This window comes from Castanea sativa, chromosome 6 (assembly GCF_040712315.1).
Source record: "Castanea sativa cultivar Marrone di Chiusa Pesio chromosome 6, ASM4071231v1".
Classification (NCBI taxonomy): Eukaryota; Viridiplantae; Streptophyta; class Magnoliopsida; order Fagales; family Fagaceae; genus Castanea; species Castanea sativa.
The window spans coordinates 42,992,142-43,005,458 of NC_134018.1; the positions used below are offsets into that span (position 1 = coordinate 42,992,142).

Below are 13,317 nucleotides of genomic sequence, written 5' to 3' on the forward strand. Positions count from 1 at the left end.
CAAAGAATATTCATAAAATAAAATAAAATAAAATGATTATTTCCCAAATAATGAAAAAGACAGTTTAGAAAGAGCTATTCCATCACCACATGTCTAATTACAATGTATCAAACACTGCCATTGTAGGGGTTTGAGGGAAAAAACTTAGGTAATCCCGGCTCCCAGCTCTCACACGGGAGTTTTGAGTTAATTTTCTGACATAGGCATAATTGGCTTTCACCACATTACCAAAAGAGTAACTTAGAGAAGTTGAATAAAAATTCCTTTAACTAGGCATAATTAGCTTCTAACACAGAACCAAAAGCATAATACACAAATGTAAATCTTAAGCACTTCAAGCCTCTCCATCTTTCATATTCATATAGTTAATTTCATCATTAGAATCTTCATTGACAAATTTAACTCTAGATGGAACTCTACCATAATCACCTTTAACATTGTTTAAAATGCTAATAATACGGATAGTTATATTCATTGGGATAGTTATATTCATCGGCGTCACCGTCGTCATCGTCATCCTCATCCTTCTCCTCCTCCTCATCATCATCTTCTTTATAGCTTTTTTTGGGTTTAAAGCGCATTCTGATGATTTGTTGAAATTCAAATTCATCTTTATACTCGATTTCATCATCGACATCATCTTCATCAACATCATCTTCATTAGCATCTTCATTTACATCTTTAACAGCATCTTCATTCACATCTTCAACAGCATCTCCATCACAATTAAAGTAGTCTCCAAAGTCTTCATCATTGTGAAGAACTCTCCTTAAAACCATAGGCCAGTAGCATTGTTCAAAGTCATCTAAAATTAGATCAAACGCATCGCTGTCGACGGTTGGATCATATATAGGTATGGCATAATTGAATTTTCTCCTTTTACCATTAGGCTTCCGAAGCTGAATCTTCCTAGGTATAGGTTTCATTGCATCTACAGTTAATCCAGCACACATCAAAGTCAACTGTAATCACAATTATGTTGAAAATAATCAAAATCTCAAAGAGAAAAATATAACCATCATTGTGAGATTAATAGATGCTTCCTAAACACAATGGAAAAAACAGATACACAACAACAAGAGCCAACTATCGTATGGTACTTCTTTAATGGTCAAGAAAAGAAGGAATGGATGGTTGTAAACGGGCCCGGCTCCCCTCACATTTTCATTTAGATGAAAAACACACTTTAGAAATAAACAATCCAATGGATAAAACATAGACACGTCAAATGAATATTTTCCCTCCCTCTCTCTCTCTCTCTCTCTCCAAATTGGATAAAACACCATCTGCACCCCATTGCAAGTTCAATGGATAAAACACCATTACTGTCCACTGAGTATTGCAAGTTCAGACCCGTGGAGAAAAGGCCTCTCCCTAATCAAAACAAAAACAACTTAGGACGGAACACCATCTGCACCCCATTCAAATAATACTTTAAATTGTATTTGACGTGTCTATTTGTTAGCCATGAGGGTTTTGAATGGGAGGGAAGCCGGACCCAGATCTACATGAGGGACAACCACCCTGACAGAGAATCGAACAGCCTCTACACCCCATTAAATACTATGGGTTAAGTTGAAATTAAGATAGTTTAGCAAAAAAATTGAAATTAAGATAATGATACTTAAAAAGTAAAGAAAATCACAAAAATCATAAAAGTCATACCAGTGATTTTTTCAATCCAAGCAAAGGCATAACTTTTATCCTGAAGCAAAAAATCAAAATACAAATGTTAGATTTTATCATATTATGAAAGCAGATTCTTAAAAAGACTTATGCCTTACTTTACATGACAAGAAATTGCAAAACATAAATGTCAAAATTTAAAAGAAGTATAAATTTGAAATTTGATAGTTGGAACAAAAATGGTCACTGAAACACAAGAACATAGTGAGCAGATATTTCTATCGATTTATTTCAAGAAGAAACAAAACAGGGAAAATTTCCACTTCAAAATTGTGAAAAGCATCAAGAAAACTATCAATGATGAAAACATCCTCTTCATGACTTTTTCTTTCACCAATAAACACAAATGAAGAGGAAAATGGTTGAGATAGTAGTGACATAGTCTGTACAAAGGATTAAAAAATTCCAAGCCATTTGAATACAGTTTTGCTTGATGCAAAGAAAAGGTTAGTTTGTCTTCTTTTATTTACCAATCCATCATTGACACTAAATAAATAAATAAAATCCAAACTCAAACAAAACAATACAGTGACCAACAAACACAAGAAAATGTGGTAAACTACAAATTAATTAGCATTGGACAAATGTAATAAGGGACAACTTTTTTTTTTTTTTTTTTTATATAAGTAGTTAATATTATAATGAAAAAAAAAAAAAAAACCCTTCATGTTAGCAAGGACAATTGCGAAAAGCAGACAAAAATCCCAATAAATGAATTCCTCAAGTCAATCAAGCACACAAGAATTTCCATTGAAGGAATAATCGAATTAATTTTCTGAATAAATTCATCTATATTCTAAAAGGAAATAGGCCTATGATAAAAGAAACAAAGAAGGGGGTTTATATGCCATGCAACCATTTTTTAACACAAAATATTGATATTAAAAAAAAAATTAAAAAAAAAAGAACATCAACCAAGGAAATTAATTAGATGAATGTACTGGGAAATGGTGAACTCACATCATAATGGATAAGCCTAAAAATAATGTTTTTAGAAGACTCTGGTGGAGTTAGCTTATCAAAATCCTGAGCAACCTTGTCTAGTTCAAAGCCCACTATCCTTAAGTTTTTCCATGAGAACCGCCTTCGAGTTCCAGTCAGGATAAGAGAGATAAACCTTTTCAACCGCTGCAAAAGTAGATCAAATAAAAAATTAAATTTATTTATCCATGAAGGATGAAATAGAGTAGGGCAAAGATAATTGAAGTTCAGTTGACTCAAACTTATGTCACACCTATCTTGAGCAAACCATTTTTTGAGAATAAAAATGAATCTGATGATTGATCTGACGGTTATTGTATGCTCAACTCACATCTAAAAAGACAAAAAAATAAACAAAAATAAATAATACAACAGTTACAAAAAAAGTCTCTGAATAATGAATATGATAGTAATAGTTTGAGTATTAGCATTTACAGAGACTCCGAAATGGCCTTGGATGATTCTGCTACAGACTCCATTGTTGCCTGTAGAGATGGGCTGTGCTTATGGGGATCTAGCCGGTCAGCTTCTGTCACACTTGAATCTGATGAGTGATCTGAGGGTGGTTGCATGCTCGGCTCGCATCTAAAGTATTTGATCATCTCTAAAAATGACATGGATTTATACATAAGCTTACTAAAACAGTAAGGTATTATTAAACTTACAGAAGCCAAACGTTGTTGTTGTAGAAAATAATGAACAAATTACATGGTTTTAAAAGCCAACCCTAACAGATCAAACAAAATCAACAAGGTTTCAAAATACGAAAATTATAACAGCGTTTACTTTGCCCTAAATAAATTGATTTCATACTAGATATCTAAAAGTAAAACAAAAAAGCATTCTTACCTCCTTTCGTCAGAATCGCCACCGCCTCTCTCTCTCTCTCTCTTTCACCGACTTCATACTAAATAGTAAATATATTTAGCGTGTGTCTCGATTATCGGACGGATAGAATTTATTTCACTCTACGAAATCGAACGGTAAATAAAATTTTGCAAAATTTTGGACACCGCCCGTATGCTTTGTCTAAATAAAATGAAAGCCCGTATCTTTTTACAAAAGGGAAATAGGCCATCCTTTCTCACTTGGGCTCAACCTGCTCAAACATTTTCAATAAAAGTGACCCCGATTACTTTCTTCTAAAACAAGGGCCTCCAGCCCATAACAAAATAAAACTTTGACTTTTTCGTATTCAAATCATAATTGAGATAGTTTCTCAAAAAAAAAAAAAATTTGAGATAAGTTAATTTTATACGCCCTTTATGTAGTAATTGAATTTTAATTGTTACACTTGTTATCAATTCATTATTCAGATTCAAAGAGAGTATGTTGTGTATAATATAACTCACTTCATTCCTCAAAAAAAAAAAAAAAAAAAAAAACTCGCTTCATGCTCCCTTAAAAGTTACAATAGGTTTTGAGTGAAATTTGCATTGTCCCTTTGTGTAAGGACTTCATTCCCTCTACATTGAGTGTGTGTGCGCATTTGTTTCTATAAAAAATTAAATAAATAATTGTCTCACATTTCCTAGGAGGGGGTGTTATGTAATGTGTATAGTATAATTTGCTCCATCATCACTTAAAAGATACCATGATTTTTTAGTGTAGTTTGTGATGTGCCTTTTAAGGAGAGGGTTCAAAGAAATAGTTAAAGACTTTGAACTAATTAAAGAACTCAATTTAACTTTGGAATTTGGGTAGAAGTGACTGCAATTTATGTTTTAAATTGCTTAATTTTAGAGAGCTAAGAGTCATTCTCCCTCGGGTTGTCTATTTTATGCAGCTTAATTTTAGAGCAAAGAGTCATTCTCCCTCTAGTTGTCTAGGGATTGGGCAAAGTGGAGAGCCGTTATCCCTCAGGTTGTCTAGGGATTGGGTGACTTTCGGTTATTGAGATCTTTTGATAAAAGAAAAATATCGAGTAATTTTAAACATAATAAATTAGGTTTTTTAAATTTCATTCACTAGCATTGTAAGGTCACAATTTGTACCTAAGCCCAAAATAGGAAAGGAATAGGCCCAAAGAGCCTAATACAATGAATTTGTAGAGAGTGAGTTTGAAATCTAGGTTCTAATGAGTTTGTACATCAATTGTAGTGGACTAAGGTGACCATAGAATAAAGATGAAGAAGATTTATATAAGGAAAATCGTCCTCGAACTCAATCCGAGGAGGCTGGTTCTTCTGTATATTCCCTTAAAGACAAATTATAAATATTGTTCTTTGGTCTACAGTGTTTTTCTCTCCTTTTTCTCCAATCCCCCTGTTCTGAGGGTCTCCTTTCTCTTTTATACCATCCTTCTTCCTCTCTCTCTCTTTTATACCATCCTTCTTCCTCTCTCTATCCTCCACGTATGAATCAGATTGTGGGTTTGAATACTTGTCCCATTAACACCATTCTGAAACTTTTGAAAGTAGCTGTAAGGCTGAACACTGCTGCTCAAGCATCACTTCCTCATTAATGCGGCCAGAGAGTTAGCTGTAGAGCATTCAATACAGTGGTAGCAGCTTTCTCTTAGATATTTCATAGCCTTTTCTTGTCCTGTGCTCTCACGATGTATATCCTTACCTATAAGATCTCCTAAAATGTTGCTTCTAGGTGGCAGACCGCACTTTCCAACCTTAGCTTTGCTCAGCCGAGGAAGTATTCCTCCTTAGACCACCTTCTCAGATGATCTTGATCAGACTTTACCTCTTTACTTACCAACATGGATTCTTAAGAAGATATTTTCCCATCCTCAGTACTTAATGTCCTCAAATTTGGCCTCTAGCCTAATAAATACATAGATATATACTCCTGAGCCTATCACCCCCATAAGCATAATTTACATTATTACATGATAATTAGGAAACTTTTGGTATACTATAATGGTGATTACATGTCACTAAGATCATTATCACAAGGAATATGACCTAGAATCAAAATATATATATATATATATATATATATATATATATATATATATATATATATATATTACACTATAAAAAGATGGTGAAATGAAATGATATTTAAATCAAATATACAAAAAATACCCTTATTTATAAAATAATCATATTTTGTGAATGTGAAATGAAAAAAATACACATTCACAGATAGATTACATAAATACCTACAAACAATTAGAAGCATATGCATGAATACAAAGGCAGTGTAGGAATCAGTGACAAATCATAATCTGCTAAGGAGACCAAACAGCACCGCCAGAAATAGAGTTTGGCACTTTTTTCTAGTTGTAAATTCATCACTTCCATTTGTACATTGGTACAGGCTGCTCACATACAGACTATATATAGTCTATACATTAATGTCCCCTGAACAAAACGCCATAGAAAAACAAAATCAAATTTAAGTATTTAAACATAACTCCTAGAATGCAAAGTCGAAGTGCAGAAAGTTGAGGATTTTACTTTATTCAAGGGAAAGAGAACTTGCAAGTTTGTGTGTGTTAGTGGCTTAATGTATCTCTATCGGATTGAATAATGTTCTTAGGAAACAATTCAAGAAAAGACAGCTAAATAATAAAATAGTCATTCTTTAGGAAAAGTCATTCTATTATGAGTTCAAATCTTCTATCTCACTTTTTCTACTCCACTTTATACTCCACAAATAAAAACTTAACATATGTACAACTATTGGTAATCTTCTATCCCATTCTTTATGTTCATCTTGTATTACACTAGGCACATGTTCACATTTTTAACTATTGATATTCATTTATCATACCATAATAGATGGTTAAATTAAATCAAATTTTCAAAAAATACTATTATTTATAAAATTTTCACATTTGATGGCTCTTCATTAACTTGTTACATTAAAACATGAAAGAAAGTAAAAAATAACATGAAGTAGTCTCCAACTTAACCGGTTCATCATCTATTGCACTAGGCCCATGTTCACATTTAAATCAGCGTATATAGATGTCCTTGTGCAGAAAGACATTCACAATTGCTGACAGATTACATAAATACCTACCAACTATCTGAGCATATGCATGAATGCAAAGGCATGTGCAGGAGATCAGTGACATATCAAATGCTCTTCCTCATATGCCAAGGAGACCAAACAGCACCGCCATAAAATAGAGTTTGGCTATTTTTACTAATTGTAAATCCATCACTTCCATATGTGCCATGTATAGGTTGCCCGCATACATACTATACATTCACATCTTCATTCATTATAACCAATTCTATGGATGTCCCTGAACAAAATGCCATCAGAAAATTCAATTCAAGTATTTTAGTGGAAGAATGAGATTGTTTGATTACTGAGATGGCGTTATATTGTCCACTTGGCATTTTTTAATTGACGTGTGTTATTTTTATTGGGCCACCTATCATATATTGCATGAATTGTATATCACTTAATTGCAAATAAATATCACCCACCCAACTTTCCCACCTAGAAAAACGACTCGTAGCCCATCCTCATCTACCTTGCATGTAGCCTAAACAGCAAGTCGGCAATCACCAACCTCATCTATCTACCTAAAGTTGAATTTTATTTCACTCTTTTACTTTACCAAGGCTTTGAGAAAAATAAAGAGTTAATTACAACTTACTCACTTATAGTTTGATCAAAATTTAAGTTATTTATTTGCGTTTTGAAATTCTATGATGTAAGTGTTCTACTGGATTCTTTTTTATTTTATTTGATATTGTATTTTTATGTTTTTTGTATTTTTGGAAGAAAGAAACATAAAAGTGAAGCAAAATTACATATTTATCCATGTTTTCGACAGAAGTGGGTTAAGGAACTCTAACTGAGCTAACTTCAGATGGGTAAAGTGTTAAATTTTAAACCATAAATAAACAACTTAAATTTCTGTCAAACCACAAATAGGTAAGTTGTAATTTGCCCTACAAAAGAGAGAGAGAGAGAGAGAGAAGCTCTTCACCGCCATCCCTATCTGCCTCTTACACAACTCCTTCAATGCCACCACCATCATCTTCAATAGGGTTAGAATTGTCAATTCCGAAGCAAGCTTATAGTTATTGGTTCAATTTATATTCATGAACAATTTTGGATTATGTTTTAAATTTGATTTCGATTTTTGCTCGATTTAACCAGATTATGAATATTCACTATGGGGACTGAACGAAGGAAGTGTTAAGAAATCAAAAGTAAAACACGAAGTTCATCTTAGGTCTACACGTAAACTTGAAGAGTTTTGTTTTAGAAATAGGGGAATTTATATCAAACTAGGTTAACATGTTGGTCAATTGGTATACTCTTATCAATTTTATTTGGATTTCTATTTCTCTATTTTTATTAGTATAGAAAGTAAAAACAAGAACAAGAACAAGCTAGAATTGAGTTTGGGTTAAATCCGCTCTTTAAATTTTGAGTTGCTTCTTAAATCAGTCCCTTAACCATGAAATCTTGTAATTTATATCCTTGGATATGAAAACATAGTCAACCCACTCAAAAAACAATAATTGTGCTTTTCAAGTATCACAACATTTCCAATATTAATTTTTTCAATGGATAATGGGGACTGAATGAGATGGAAATTGAAGAGGAATGGGGATTTTGACCTTCGCTTGTTTTATAATAAGTTTTGAGGTTCTTTTTCCATTGTCTTTCCTTGGAAAGTCAAGGCCCATCGACCTGTTTCTTTCTTTGTTTGGACTGTAGCTTGGAACTAGATTCTTACGGGTGATAATTTGAGACTTAGGGGCTTTGATTTTGTTGACAGGTGTATTATTGCCTCCAGGAATTCAGTAACTACTGATATTCACTTTTTACACCATAATAAGATGGTGAAATGAAATGAAATTTAAATTAAATTTCCAAAAAATACTTTCATTTATAAAATTTTCACATTGTATGTGGGTCTTTATTAACTTGTTACATAATGTACTTCATCTTCTTATATAACACTAGGCCCATGTTTACGAAAAATTATTGGGTACTCCCGAAATACCATAAATGCGTATTCTCTCCTTTCATATGAATGGTGGGTCATACTAATTAAATTTATGGTGGGACCCACTATTCATGTGAGAGGAAGGAATACGCATTTATGGTACTCCAGGAGTACCTAATAATTTTCCCATGTTTACATTTATTACACCATAATAAGACAATGAAATGAAATTAAAATTATATATATATATATATATATATATATATATATATATATATATATATATATATATATTGTAAGTGCACAATTTGTACTCGGTCCGGTCACCAGATGGACTCAGACCCAAAGAGCCTTATACAATAAAATTTGTAGAGTATGGGCTTGAAACCTAGACTATGGATAAAGAGAAAAATCATGCTAGATTGCCGCTATCCGCGTGTTCAATAGATGAGAATAGCAAAGAAACTCTCCTCAGACGTAAGCCGAGAACCACTTGTATTGTCTTTCTTTCTTTAAGAACAATATTACAACTACAGTTCAAGTATTCCATCCCCCCCCCCCTCCTTTTGTTTTGCCATCCTCTACCTTTTATATCTCTCTTGTTCTCTTGTATCCATCTTCTTCTTCCTTTTTTCTTCCACGTGTATCATAAATCTTCTAATTAGATACTTGTCCCATCCAGCACCTTTTTGAAATCTTCAAATACTAGCTGGAAGGCTGAACCTTACTATTCAGAGATCATTTCTCCATTAATGCGGCTAGGGAGGTAGGTGCAGGGTCTTTAATGCGGTGGTAGCAGCCTTTTCCCCTCTAATATTTCTCATACGTTCTTCCTTCCAATACCTGGGTGGATTACGCCTTTACCCAAAAAATCTTCCGGGACTCTCTCTCCAAACACCTTAGCATGTCCTATGACCTATAATTGACCCATCCGAGGAGATGCCCCTCCTCGGACAGATCCTCCAACCCTTTTAGCATAAACTGGCTTGCGAGCTTCAAAGGCTCTGCTTGGACAAGCTTACTCCACCAAATCAAGCCCAAGGCCCAAATGCATATTTTAATTATTTTACCCCCACAATAGCCCCTCAAAACTTCATTTTTCTCCCCATCCGAGGAGAAAAATGGAGTTTTGAACCAACAGCACAGCCTCCACACACTTTACAAATCGCCACATGTGTAAGTGTCACTTCACTTCCTTTGAACCACCCCTGACGCTTCGAAATCCATAACCTTCGCATTAATGGTTGCAAGTTACGTCTTGTTCCCCACGTTCAACGGTGAGATGCGCATCTAACGGTCTGGATCCCTTCTCAAAATTTAGGCAGGATAACTCTGAATCGAGGCCGCCTCCCATACGCCAAAACGCCTAGGAAACCGAATTTCAATCTATCCTTTCAAAAATCAATCAAATCTAAGAATCGCTCATTCTCTCTCCTCTCAAGAAGCTCGTGAAGAATCTAGCTATTTCCCGTAAGTTCTCAATCTTCTTTATTCATTTCTCCTCGGCCATTGTTCTCGGCCACCAATTACATCCTTTCCCTCTCTAAACATCCGTTCTTACCCCCACCAAATGGGTAGATTCAAGTGTTTAGTAGATACCGATGCTGGTATGGAGGGTTTTCGGGCCAAGTACCACATTCCCCAAGACGTAGGCTTAAAATACTGCCCTTCAGAAGCCATAGGTAACGCTAGAAAAGAGGGGGAAGTTATTGTCCCCATTATTGCATTCCTAGAGGGTGGGATGAACCTTCCCACAAAAAACGTAACCAGCAAGTACCTACGCAACCATAGGTTATGCCCAGATCAATGTACACCCAACGTGTTTAGAATCCTAGCTTGTGTCAACGCTCTAAACAAGCAAATGGGTCAGAACCTCACATGGCACGATGTTGTTACATGTACGAGTGCCATAAGCTTAAAGACATAGGGTATTACCTTAAATCCAGATCTAACATTATTAGGCTTATATCCTGTCTTCCCAAATCCAACAAAGGCATGAAAGACGACTACCTTATCGCTTCGGGAAACTAGTCTGACGGTCCTCATTGCCCAGTCAAATGGGGAGACCCAGGTGTGACTCTATAGGAGTTTGATTCCCTAACTTGTGACTTAGTCCTATTAACTTCACAATTTCTAGTTAAATTGTTTGTTATTACCCTTTTTAGTTGATATTCGCTGCTGACCTAACTATACTTGTCCCTTCGGATGTTTTTGCAAACAAACAATACATACGGCCTCGTTTGAGCCTTTGCAGCGTCGCGGACCTCAATCGCGTTCTTCAATCCGAAGTGTTTGTAAGCGAAGACCTGCAAGTGAGGGCAGCCCGTCTGATATTAGGATACGATCCTTTATCAGACGACTACCAAGAGATTGGCAACGCGATCACCGCAGGTGACCAAAGACGTAAAAGGATAGATCTTTCAAGACAAGGCTTCCTTTCTGTCCACAAACTTCCGGACGACCCCTCCATCATCTTGTATTCCCGCCCCATCACAGTAGTTCCTCTCTCGGCGCATTCCCAAACGACAGCCATCCGAGAAGAACCGACATCTTCACAACAATCGACTGATGAGGAAATTGATCAGTTTCGCCTTGAAGAAGCTGAGACATCTCAAGAGGATCACCTCGTCATCCTCTCGGACGAAGAACATGTGCCTGCAGAAACTTCTGGCATAAAGGGTTTGGTAATAGCACAGCCCGACTCTGGCTCCGAGGAAGATGACATGTCTACCCTTAGAAAGCTGATGTCCAGAAGGGGCACATAGGCTCCCAAAAAGGACGCGGTTGGGTCACAATCCCCTCCCATTCTGCCACCACCCCCTCCTCCCACTGATCCTAAGATTCCCATCCCAGAGCCTAAGAAGAAGAGGAAGAACGAGGCCGAAGAGGCAGATATGGAGAGGCAGAAGAAACTTAAGCAACAACAACAGAAAGTAGGCAGAGGTAAATCGCGTGCCTCTTCATTAGAGAGTGGGGAAAGCCATGACCTGGCTGAGGTATGCCGTACACAGGCCAACTGGTCTCCTGCGCTGAAGTTAGATGGAGCCCCTATTTCCTGTCAGTCCAGTATTAGGGCATTCCATGACCCCTCCATCATCTTGTACTCCCGCCCCATCTCAGTAGTTCCTCTCTCTGCATATTCCCAGACGACAGCCATTCGAGAAGAACCGACATCTTCGCAACAATCGCTTGACGAGAAAATTGATCAGTTTCGCCTTGAAGAAGCTAAGAGACCTCAAGAGGATCACCTCGTCATCCTCTCGGACGAAGAACACGTGCCTGCAGAAACTTTTGACATAAAGGGTTTGGTAATAGCACAGCCCGACTCTAGCTCCGAGGAAGACGACATGTCTACCCTTAGAAAGCTGATGTCTAGGAGGAGCACACAGGCTCCCAAAAAGGACGCGGTTGGGTAGCAACCCCCTCCCATTTTGCCACCACCCCCTCCTCCCACTGATCCTAAGATTCCCATCCCAGAGCCTAAGAAGAAGACGAAGAACGAGGCCGAGAAGGCAAATATGGAGAGGCAGAAGAAACTTAAGCAAAAACAACAACAACAGAAAGTAGGCAAAGGTAAATCGCGTGCCTCTTCAGTAGAGAGTGGAGAAAGCCGTGACCTGGCCGAGGTACTCCGTACGCAGGCTAATTGGTCTCCTGCGCTGAAGTTAGATGGGGCCCCCATTTCCTGTCATTCTAGTATTAGGGCGTTCCAGCAAGGACATACTCATCACCTGGATAACGCATTGGAGCAACCTCTTCTCCTACCAAAGGATATGAAAGCTCTAGATAATATGACTCAGCCACATCTCTTTCTCTCCCTCAAAAGGGACTTGGCTTTGGTGAGTGTCCTCCAATTACCTCCATATTACTGCTGTCATTACGCTTTAGCATAAAGTCGTTCATACGCACTTTGAATTTGCTTCAACAATAATGCACTTGTTCAATATTTCAATGCAGGCCATACAAAAAGTCTTTGCTGCAGAGAAACGGGTGGAAGATTCTCGGTAAAAGGCTACAGCTGAACTTGAGGTCAGAATGGAGACCGAGAAGGCCTTAGGTCAAGCCCTAGCAGAGAACGAGAACCTGACCAAGCAGCTGGCAGATGAAAAGAGGGAGAGAAACGGTGCCGAGGCTAGTCTCAAAACGATCAGAACTCAAGTGGAGGGGCAACACAAACTTTTGTGTCAAAAGGAGCTTGCCCGAGCAAAGGAAGAGGCTCATACCCTCAAGGAGACTATGGAGGCAGCCAAGAAGGCTGCTTACAATGAAGGGGTGGAGGCGACAGAAGATCGACTGACAGAGGAGTTGGTAGAGCTATGTAGGGAATATTGCCAACAAGTATGGGTAGAAGCCCTAAACATGGCAGGAATACCCACGACCTCTAAATTGAGGAAACCTGAGAACATTTGGATTCCTCGGGACATCCAAGTGTTCGAAGAGCTTCCTCCTGTCACATCTACCCCCTAGATAGCGCCTTCAACACAGCCATCCATCATTCAAGAACCCCTTCCAACTCCTAAAGAACTTGATGGTTCCGACAAAGAGAAGGAACAAGGTGGCGAAGCCGAGAAGCGTCCAAGCAAGGACGCCGAGCCAAACGTTCCTCCACCAGTGGCAAAGGACAAAGGGAAACAAGTCCAAATCTCATTCGAAGCGGAGCTTAAACAAACAGAGGAGGAGGACAAGACCAAAGGAGCTGCCAGCAAGTCCTAGCAAAACCCCCCACCAAAACTTAAAGCATAGGCCAGTTAGAACCTCATTTTCCTTATGTA

At 37.3% G+C, this 13,317-nt stretch overlaps 1 protein-coding gene across 1 annotated transcript; it reads right to left on the reverse strand.

Annotated features, from left to right (window-relative positions):
• Window positions 1–449: 449 nt before the first annotated feature.
• LOC142640003 (uncharacterized) lies at window positions 450–3,239 on the reverse strand. Its single transcript, XM_075814118.1, has 4 exons — window positions 3,103–3,239; window positions 2,647–2,803; window positions 1,666–1,705; window positions 450–931 (listed from the first exon to the last, which is right to left on the reverse strand). Exons 1-4 carry the CDS (start codon window positions 3,237–3,239, stop codon window positions 450–452), a joined length of 816 nt encoding a protein of 271 aa, XP_075670233.1.
• Between the last annotated feature and the right edge of the window lie 10,078 nt (window positions 3,240–13,317).

Coding starts and splice junctions, on each gene's coding strand:
- LOC142640003 (XM_075814118.1), bottom strand. CDS start 3,239: ATGCAACCACCCTCAGATCACTCATCAGATTCAAGTGTGACAGAAGCT. Junction 2,804..3,102: donor AAGGCCATTTCGGAGTCTCT/GTAAATGCTAAT, acceptor GCGGTTGAAAAG/GTTTATCTCTCTTATCCTGA. Junction 1,706..2,646: donor TTAGGCTTATCCATTATGAT/GTGAGTTCACCA, acceptor TTTTTGCTTCAG/GATAAAAGTTATGCCTTTGC.